At 34.2% G+C, this 10,475-nt stretch overlaps 2 protein-coding genes across 3 annotated transcripts in view; one reads left to right on the top strand and one right to left on the bottom strand.

The window, feature by feature from the left end:
- The window catches only part of LOC107043462 (nuclear cap-binding protein subunit 2), a 44,815-nt gene extending 37,688 nt beyond the window's left edge, over window positions 1–7,127 (bottom strand). Inside the window, exons 1-3 of the mRNA XM_015264989.2 lie at window positions 6,754–7,127; window positions 6,337–6,576; window positions 5,895–6,215 (exon numbers count right to left, since the gene is read on the bottom strand). Coding sequence (XP_015120475.1) covers window positions 5,895–6,215; window positions 6,337–6,399 — 384 coding nt within the window. The 5' untranslated portion in view covers window positions 6,400–6,576; window positions 6,754–7,127. The remainder of the gene's footprint in view (window positions 1–5,894; window positions 6,216–6,336; window positions 6,577–6,753) is intronic.
- Window positions 6,982–10,475, top strand: part of LOC107043460 (MICOS complex subunit MIC27) — a gene marked incomplete at its 3' end in the record, with an annotated part of 6,657 nt that continues 3,163 nt past the window's right edge. Inside the window, 2 exon segments of one of the 2 annotated variants that reach the window (XM_015264988.2) lie at window positions 6,982–7,225; window positions 7,528–7,697. In XM_015264988.2, the coding sequence (XP_015120474.1) occupies window positions 7,211–7,225; window positions 7,528–7,697 (185 nt within the window). 2 annotated transcript variants of the gene reach the window in all.

Here is a 10,475-nt window from a genome sequence, read left to right as displayed (position 1 = left end):
ATAAAAGAGGGTTAATTAATGGAGAATTTAATTCTCCGTCGAACTGCCCTTTTTTCATCCCTTAATCTCAATTAGGAGGGGAGAGGTGAATTTTTAATTACCGGGAGTCACTGTGCGCCGCAAAACAATTATTTTTCTTAGTGTGCTGTGATTTCCGTGACAGTTTCTTCCATTTTTTACAGAGATTCAGGGATGAACGAGTATTAATTGATGGGTAATTTAGTTCTCCGTCAAACAGCCTTTTTTCATCCCTTAATTTCAATTAGGAGGGGAACGACAAATTTTTAATTCGCGGGCGAATGGTGAAAAGTCACTGTGCGCCGAGAAGAAAATTATGTTTCTCACTGGCCCATGACTTTTGTCGTAGTTTGTATTTTTTTGTTACAGAGATTAAGGGATGCAACGGGGATCGATTGATGGGGAATTTAATTCCCCATCACACCGTCTGGGTTTCATTCCTTAATATTAATTAGCCAGCAAATGAATCACCTGAAAAACATTAAGAACATGTTGAGGACGAGGAGAGCATAAATTCCTCTCCGAAACTATCCCTGTGACAGCGGGACTGCTACTGCCGAGTTACCGCACAGGCAGTTCGCCCAACCGTCAGATTCGACCGTGGCGCCATCCCTCCGTTGGGGTAGAACTATTTTTGGCTTGGGGTCACTTTAAGCCCGAGATCTGAGCCTCTACTTTAGTCAATCCTCTTTGGAATTAACGCGTGAATTTATTGAAAAAAATCTATGGCAGTAAACAAATATTGAATGTGGCAGGAAAAAGGGTATAGAAAATGCCATCAACGTCACAACCGTAATTGCGTTATAAATATGAACAGGGAGCCCCTCAGCTTCATTGAGATAATAATGCAAGCCCGAAACTGGTAAAACTATAGAAATGTGAAAATTTCAAAGTAGGTCCTATTTCTGGGCGCTCATTAAGAGAAGATTTTTGGACATTAATCACTGTGTGTTTTAAATCCTTTACAAAATTTATCTCTAAAAGGATGAATAGGAGATAAATTATAGGCATTTCAAGAAAGTTCACAGGTTTCCTAAAAAATTAGAGAATTGTCAGTTGTTTTTGCAAATGTATAATAATTCGGGATTTTTCAGAAAATTTAATATGAATTTATAACATTAATATGAATTTCAGTTTCACAAAAAAATAAAGTGACAACATTCTAAGCAACCAATTACGTTGATGGTACGAACTGAAGTGAAGTAAACTCATTTAAAAAATCTATAACAGTGTTGGCACGCACTCTTACCCGAGTATCAACAAGCATTGAATTCCGACAATTGATTCTCTAAATAATGCTTGAGAAGAAGTTGAATTCTAATCATGATTAAAATCTCATTCAATGAGCATAGGAATTAGCACATATACGCATGTAATTCATACAAAAATTTAACAGCTAATAAATTGGGACATATCATTTTCGTTAGTCACATTGCTTCTTACAATTATTTTTAATTTAGAGCATTTGAATCTCATGGGTCATTTCGCTATATGGAAAAAAAAATGTAATAAATTGCAAAAAACATGCGAATTATTACATACAATTATGGGTACATCTTCAATGTCGATGCTTATACATAATAGTGATTTTCATCATTTTCACATATATACAGGTACTTACTAAATATTCAATTTCAAAGAGATCAGGAAGGAGTCAATAAGTAGCAAGACTGCTTTTTGCAATGGAAATGATTATGAACAATCAATTGAAAAAATCAATATTGAATGTGAAATTTCTTGGATTTTCTCAACAATTTCCCAAAAATTTCGAAGTTTAAAAAAAATGCACAAGCCTTTCGGGATTTTATGGAGAATTTGAAAAAATTGCATCGTTGAATAAAATTGTGAAAAAGATCATGGATGAGCAGAAGATACTCCGAATTAGCAAAAAAGCATCAGAATCAATCATGTAATTTTTCCAACAAAATTATCGATTGCGTTTGTGAAGAAATAAAGTGGAGTCAAGAGGGTGGCGAAGGCTAAAAAATTCGACGTTTTGAGAAATTTAATAATTATTGTTTTGCACTCTGAATGGAACTTCGATTATGATTATAGTTAGAAGCTCATTCAGTGAATATAGAGTTAGTAAATTACTTATTGCAATTGAAGAGGTGTTGAACCGTGAAGTATTGTTTCCATTAATCTTCATACTCAGTATAAGAAGACAATGATGATTCGTTAATTTGTGAAAAACTCACAAGGAAAAACACGAGAAAAGGCATTATAAAAGGCGCTAGTAAAACCATAAAATACCCCTGTTGTCTCGCCGCCATACTCGAGCTACTATTAATTACCTCATAGTCATTCTATTTTTTGATTGTAACTACAAGTGAGAGTCTACTCGTTCATCATGAGTAATCATACTTCCAAAGGTAAATTAAAGCGATTCTCAATTGGAGGCCTTAATTCAGACTGCTGTCTAGAATATTTCGTATCCAAATGTTTAACATAATATTCATTCGTGGGTGCAGTATATCGCACGCTTTAGAGGAGAAATATAATAGTTGGTTATAATATTATTACAATATCTAAAAATGGCATACTAATAATCGTAGGTCTAGATCACCTCAGCTACAAAAAAAAAATTGGATCTAAATTCCGCAATTGCAATTATATCGATGTAACCGATTATTTTTCGATGTATTATTAAGGTTTGAGAAAAAAAAATCTAATAAAAATCTAAAGACTCATGCAAAAAAATTAGATCGCCAAATTCAAAGTGTCAGCCGAAGATGCAATTACTCTTTAATTTCGTTGATAACTCTGAGAATGAGAAATTTTGTAACGTCGTTGGCCGTTCATAACTAGGTGGCGTTGTATGCACCTAGCGGTCAATTTGAATATTACCTTAATCAGAATAATTAGATAATAATTTAATTTCCATTCTTTCATTAAATTCAATACTGCGTAGTTTGGGCACGTGTTCTTTTGGTGGACAATGACGTCTCATTTCAACTCTCAAATACAGAGCTCTATTCATCCGAGAAATAACATAAACAGTTTAAATAAACGAAAGAAATAAACCGAGTTAATATAAATATTGCAGGCCTGTTGATTTTCTGGCGTCGCCATAAACACATAAAATTCAGACGTAAACTTCTCGAGAAAGGTCCATGACTAATCCCAACAGATCTCCCTTTGTATCCTTTGTATTAAACCCAAGAACGTCATTTTCTGCCGGTCACACGTGCGTCCCAAATTCTAGAACGTGGATGGGGGTGGCTGGCAACAGTTGACTGCGTCACAACGTTGCCCAGCCCCTCCCCACCACTTTTTGAGTCTAGCATTTAAGATATCACTAAAACATAAGAAAGAGAGAGAATGCGTGCGCAATCTGAAAAGAGTGGGAGTTATAGGACCCACGAAAGGGACGTTTTGAATAAGTTAAGTCAGTTCGACGAGTCCGGTTTTAGAGTGCAGATCTCCAAAATATAAATCAATGTCTAGTGAAAGTTAATACAGTTTTGATAGTTAAATAAATAGTTTACGTGCTCTCCCGAAGCACTCAGTATTTTTCATTCAATATCAAATATTTCCTTATCCCAATTTTTCCACGAATGAGGATTCATCAATTATTCTTTGGATTATTAATTGGACTTCGTTGGATTGCCCATCCGGGCTTCAGCTGTAAAACGTTCCTGCCTTCCTTTTTTTTCGCCGATTCAAAACTTGGTGCTGTTTTCCTAGTGACATCTGGGAGGACATAACAATTTAGATGATAGGGATTTTTTTTTTCGTATGTTTGTATCATTCTGAAGCTGACAATCTGGGCGCCGTGACCTCAACCCATATTTACCTCTTCCCCACGAACCCCCGTACAAATCAAAGTCTGTATTTGAAAAATGACTCAAGACAAAAGTTTTTCATCATAAAATATACTCACCCTTTCCTCGTGAACCCCCTCGAAAATGAAAGAATATATTTAGAAAAAAAATTTTTTTGGGAATGAAATATATTCATTCCTTCCCCATGAACCCCGTCACAAATCAAAGGGCGTATTTGATAAATCTGTTCTCAAAAAAATTATATTTTTTTCGGGATGAAATATATTCACCGTTTCCGCATCAATCCCTTCGCGAATGAAAGGGTGCATTTGAAAAATATATTCCAGAAAAAGGGAAAAAAGTTTTCGGAGATGAAATATATACATCTCTTTCCCATGAACCCCCTCACAAATCAAAGGGTGAACTTGAAAAACGACTTCGAAAAAAGTGTTCGGGCATTTAATATATTTACCCTTTCTCCATTCATCCCTTCACAAATGAAAGGGTGTACTTGAAAAATGAACACCAAAAAAGTCTTTGAGGATGGAATATATCCACCCGTTCCCCTCAACCCTCTTTCATTGTCAACGGGGTAACCCTCTCGACCATGAAGGGGGGTTAAAGAGTGTCCAAATCTTTCTTTGGGGTGGGGGAGGGAATTAGGTACCCTGACTTCGGAGACCCATACGGCCCTGGTGAATTATCACATTGTGACATTTTCGCTGTTGCAGACCGTGCAAATTTTGNGGGGGGGGGGGGGGATAAACTCACAAAAATAGTTATAAGTCTTCCAGTATAAGTTTTTCCTTCCACTTGTATCGCTGTTTCCCACCCCTGAAAACAAAGAGAAAAGGTTCCACTGGAAGGCCTATACCAGCCGTGCAGGCCAGGCCTTAATTAACGCGAAAATATTCGTTATTTTATGAATGAATCACAATTGGAAAAACAAAACAGGGGTCGGGTTGGGTTGCGACCGGTAAGGATGGATTGAAGCCGATGTGGCCCATTACGGTCCACACCATAACTTCCCGACCAATTTTTCTTCTGCTTATTGCGAAAGACAAGAGCATGGATCATGCAAAATTAAGACAATATTCTACTTTATTGACTGCTGCATAAACCTTCCAATGCAGCTATTTATAATTGAATAACTGATAAACTTCTGGGGCCCTGCTTTCCGAAATTTTTGAGTAAATAAAAAAAAAAAAAATCACATTATTTCGCAGGAAGAAATCATCTGATTTATGAAAAAACGTAATCTGAATGTTTTGTTAATTCATGAAACAGCTAAGGAACCGCAGAGTTATTCTCTTCTAAAATTTCATCATAAGTACTTTACATGAAGACATGAAATGTAATTAAAAAATCAGTTCTTAATTCCATGAAGATGCATTGATTCCTAAAAAAATTGAACCGCATAGTTAGAGAGAAATTAGAGCACAAAATTTTGGTTACAAAATGTGTGTGTATGTTCATAGAACACATCCACACATAGAAACTGATCTCAAAAACGGTCGGGATCATGAAATTTCGTAATTTGATTTTTGCGGTCATTACAATAATTGACCCCATCTGGGTCGGGAAGGTGAAAGAACACGTTTTAGCGCATAAACCCCGTCAAACTGAAGCAAATGCAGCGAGTAACGTTTCATTTTGAAGATTTGTTAAACATATCTTGGTCAGTGTGTTGAAGAAACGTTTGATCGCTCTAAAGCGGGTTAGAATATTGATGTTAATGTGAAAAGAAAAACATTTCATCGAAAAAAAAACTAGAAATTTTCAAAAAATTATAACTTCTTAATGAAAATATAATTTTTCAATTAATTTTTTCACAAAATACTCGTCTCATGCTCAACTTTTCAAAAAAAAAATGGTAAGCTAATCCCAAACCGAATTTTTTGGACTTCGGATTTTGCGTAGAACTCCTCTTATAATGGAAATATTTAGAGATATTCATCGACAGTTGAACTAAGAGTCAAGTTAAGTTGAATGATTTTACTTCTTCACAAAGAAATGAGTGTAAATTTCTTCATGTACTGAATACACTTGAAAAGTTTTTACTGTTCAATTGCCAACTATTTATGATCTTTCAATAAAAACTATTGAACTTACTTGTCCACCAGTTTTTCCTCGTCCATACTGTCTCCCTTCGATAAATCCAGCATCCCAATCAGTTCGAATTATTCTGTCGTCGAGCCTCGTACCATTAATATACCTCATACAATTTTCAGCATCGATTCTCACATAATACTCGAGGAAACAGAAGCCACAAGGTGTCTTTTTATATTTATCTAAACCCATGACAATTCTTTTGATATCACCGCACTTTGAAAATAATTCGTAGATCTGTTCCTCGGTAGTGAAAAATGAAAGATTCCCTACGTAAAGGGTTGTGGAATTTCGAAGCAGCCTGTCTTGTTCAGCACGGGAACCCTGAAGGATTATTTATATAAAAAGTTAATTTTTAATTATGTAGATATATTTATTTTGTGGTGAAAGTTTAGAAGTCCAGTTTGTTTCACAGCAATAGGTTATCTTGCAAAAATTTGTGTACCTTGAAATGTTGATCTCTATAGGAACTCAATTCAACTGATGTTGAAGAAACCAGAGCAGTCATATCTGCACTTATGCTAAACAAGCAATCCCCTAAGATTTAATTGTTAGTCTTTTTCAATGCATGGAAAACACAGATTTGTGGAAAAGCGTTCAGTCAATCAAAGACGAGATATAAGTGACGAGCACACATGCAACGACCGATGGATGGTTCAAAATGTCGGAACGGAGAGGAAAAGAACTAAAAAAATTCAAAGATGGCGCTGTTTTACAATGTTTTTTCAAATATGCATTTTGACAAATTAAAAACAAAATAGATGACAAATTGAGCAATTATTTGAAGAAGATTTTTTTTAACAAATGTTTTTTAAAAATATGATATAATGAGTAAAATAATTCATCGTATTTTGGATCTTACCATGGGTAATTTATTTGGGAAAGACGTAACCTGTAGAGAACCAGTGGATCCCTGCGATCGCTTTCAACCCGGAACGCTCGTAGAATTAGGCAGTACTGGATTTCGAGTGAGCCAATCATTAGCCTTATTAATTATGAAAATTCTCTTATTTACGTTTTTATTGTTTGAAGTTCTGCAGTTTATATTCATCTTTTTTTGTTCCCTTTCTATCATATTCAGAACCAATTCCACAGTTCCTTATTTTCATGGAATGACTGCTACTAGATGTCGTTTTGAAGTTTTGACTGGAATAAATCCGAGAGTACTTCTAAAATAATATTTTAGTTATGAATATGCGAAAATACTCTCACTTGACTTGAATGAATTTTTAGTAATATTATTTTAGAAATTTGAATTGTTCGGTCGGAACTTTAATCCTCTTTTTTCAAATTATTGGTGCTCCAAAAAGGCTGTCAACATGCAGAGTATTAAGGTAAAGGTTAAAGAAGGAATATCTTTTTTCATTTCATAAATAAATACTCAGTGTCAATGTAGGATAATTATTGCTCATGATCAAGTCTTTTTTCACGATAATCAATATTCTCCAACCTCCTTCAGTATATTAATCGTTCAACATTTATCCTCGTTCTGTACATTTGAATTTTTCCATTGTAAAATTACTTTTATGTAATGGGAGAAATAAGTATTTGCGGTGATGTAACAGAAACAGAAACTCACGAAGTCAGATTTAAGAGACTTTGACATTTGAATTTTTAATAATAAAAGCTCTTCAAGAAATTCCTGATGCCGGGTGGGCTCTGCGCTGCAGTGCCAATGGCGAAGCCTCAGCCAACATCTCCAGATAAACCAGTGGAGTGCAGTAGCGAAGTTTCACCGAAAAGGTTGATTCGCCCTTCGGAACTGCCGATTTACGTGCACGAACCGGCGAGTCAACAAATTCCATGGTAAATCACAAGGAATTCATTAGTTACTTTGTTGACTCCATTGACATATCAGTCGTCAAATGTGACATTTCCATCAACTTTCCAATTTTTAGAAAAGAAAAAATTCAAAAAATTATAAACACAAAACTCAAAAAATTATAGAATTTCTCTTGAATATGAAAGAGTTTGGTTTTCGGAAAAATAATGAACATCCTCAAGATTGAGTTAGTTGGCTCGAACCATTCTGTGATTAAGAATGTACTGCCCCCTTTCAACAAATTTTCGTGATTTTTTTTAGGCTTCAGACAAACTATTGATTAGGGGGAAAATATATACCGTTTTTGTATTTTATAATAATTTTTTCTGAATGTTTTTGAATTTCCGAGGAATTTAGGAAAATGGTGGCACGCTAAACGAAATTTTGTGAGTCATTAAATGATGATATAAAGCGCAAAAAATGTATACTTTTTCGCGTCAATCCGATCAACAATTCGCCAGAAATTTGAAGAAATCATGGAAATTCGCTGAAAGAGGGCCATGCACCTTTAATCCAGCGTTTGACCATCTGCCTAACGTAATTAGCTATTCCGAAGCATTTGAAATCTGCCTAAGTCTTGACAATTCAATTATTAAAGTAGTATAAATAAACTCCAATTGTGTCGTTGATAGTATAACAAGGAAAAACAAAATCAAAAATTAAAAAAACAATTATTGATCACTAATAAACTTTTCACATGAATTCTAATTGTGATGAGTATTAGAAATTGATCCATAAAATTTTGTCTTCAATTTTTTTTCGTGTTTCGACATAACACGCCATTATTCGGGCATGCAGAAACTTATGGGCACAGGATTTTTATTTTTATTTTTTTTATTTTAATCTTCTCCCTAACTTCGAAAAGTTCATTTTCCCATAAAACTGTGTTACTTTTGCACTTCTAAATTAATTATTCTTAATAATACTGGACAACCGATGAAACATAACCTCATACACAATCCTTCTATTTATAGTAAACTAGCGCCGCCGCGGCCGCAAGCGGCCGCGACGTTGATGCCCATTTATTATGCCTTTGCTTTTTTTGTTTCTTTCGAAAATTAATAATTTATCGTCGTTTTAGTCTATTGAGTGTTAAAGTTAATGAAAACAATGCGTCTCGGTTCATTGCTTGTTCAATTTCAATATTATAATAAGTGATCCACTAATTCTGAGTTTCCTTCCTCATTGAATGAAATTTTAATTACTATTGTAATCAAAATTATATTCAGAGTGCAAAACAACAATTATCAAATTTCTCACAGTCCATAATTTTTTTGTCTTCGCCTTCCTCTTTATTTCCGTTTACAACTTGACAAAAGTATCCAATTATTTTTCCAGAAAAATTATGGGGTCAATTCTGATGTTCTTTCGCTAATTCGAAGTGTCTTCGCTTCATTCATGATTTTTTTCACAATTTTATTCGACGATGTCATAAACTTTAAACTTTAATCATCTAATCATCTGAAATTTTTTCAAATTTTCTATAATCTTTCGAAATTTATGACTTTTTTTCAAGAAACTTGAAAATTTTTGTGGAATTGTGGAGAAAATCCGAAGAATTACCAAATTATTTCCTCCTTTCGTATTTCAATTAATCAGAGTGCAGTATTCGGGCTTTCATGACTGCTTCGAATCAGTTTTATTTGCGAAATGCCGCCCTTTCCTATCAATTGTTTTCCCATTATTTATTCAACAATCCTCGAATATTTGAGAGATATTGTAAATGCTTTGTAATTTTCAAAAACTCCATAGATTGTCTTTAAGTTCTTCAGAAAACCTCATAATTGTCTTGAATTTTTGGAAAACTCCCGAATTATCTTACATTTGGGGAAAAAATTGACAGTTCTGATTTTTTTGGAAACCTGCAGCCTTCCTCAAAGTTTCTATAACTCATTCCCTATTCACCCCCTTAGAGATGGATTTTGTAACGAGGCTGAAACACGTATTTATTAATTTCTAACAATCTCTTGATGAGTGCTCACATAAAAGATAAAACCTACTCTAAAATTTTCATATTATCAGTTTCAATAGTTTCGACTTTTGATTACTATCTTAGTCAAGCTGAAGGGCTCTCTTACCATATTTATAACACAATTCCGGCTGCAATGTTCATTTTGCCTTTTTTACCGTCGGACTCAGAATTCCTTTCTTCCATTCATTGTTCATAATCATTGTCATTGCAAAAAGCAGTGCGACTGATGAAAATGAGGTGCCTCAATTTATTAACTATGAAATATTTATATTGCAATAAATAATCTGCGCATATGCTAATTCCTCTGCTCACTGAATAAGATTTCAATCATAATTACAATCCAATTTCTACTCGAACATAATTGGAAGAGTAAATTGCCGAAATTCAATGTTTGGTGATACTCTGGTAAAAGTGCTTGCCAACACCGTGATACAATTTTTCAATCAGTTCACTCGGTAATTCAATTAATCTATTGTTCATATCATCAACATAATTCCCCATTTAGAATATTGTCACCGCATGTTTTCAGCACCAAATTTTGGAAATTAAAACGTAAAATGACAATTTGACTTCTGCTTGATTCTTTTTTGTGAATCTGAAATTCATGTTAATGTGTCAGATATTATGAAAATATCATCATTCCTGTTCTCTACTGTTATGGAATATTGAGCCACAGCTGTTCATTCATAACTGAATTTTTTTATTCCTATCCTATTATTATTCTTTGTTCAACGTGAAAAAATCTATCATCATTTGCACTGTAGTGCATTCAGATTCTTCTGCACTTCAT

Source organism: Diachasma alloeum, unplaced genomic scaffold, assembly GCF_001412515.2.
Source record: "Diachasma alloeum isolate Michigan unplaced genomic scaffold, Dall2.0 Dall_scaffold_00580, whole genome shotgun sequence".
Classification (NCBI taxonomy): domain Eukaryota; kingdom Metazoa; phylum Arthropoda; class Insecta; order Hymenoptera; family Braconidae; genus Diachasma; species Diachasma alloeum.
Note: the sequence above shows the minus strand (reverse complement) of the source record. Positions and strands in the feature narration are given on the sequence as shown.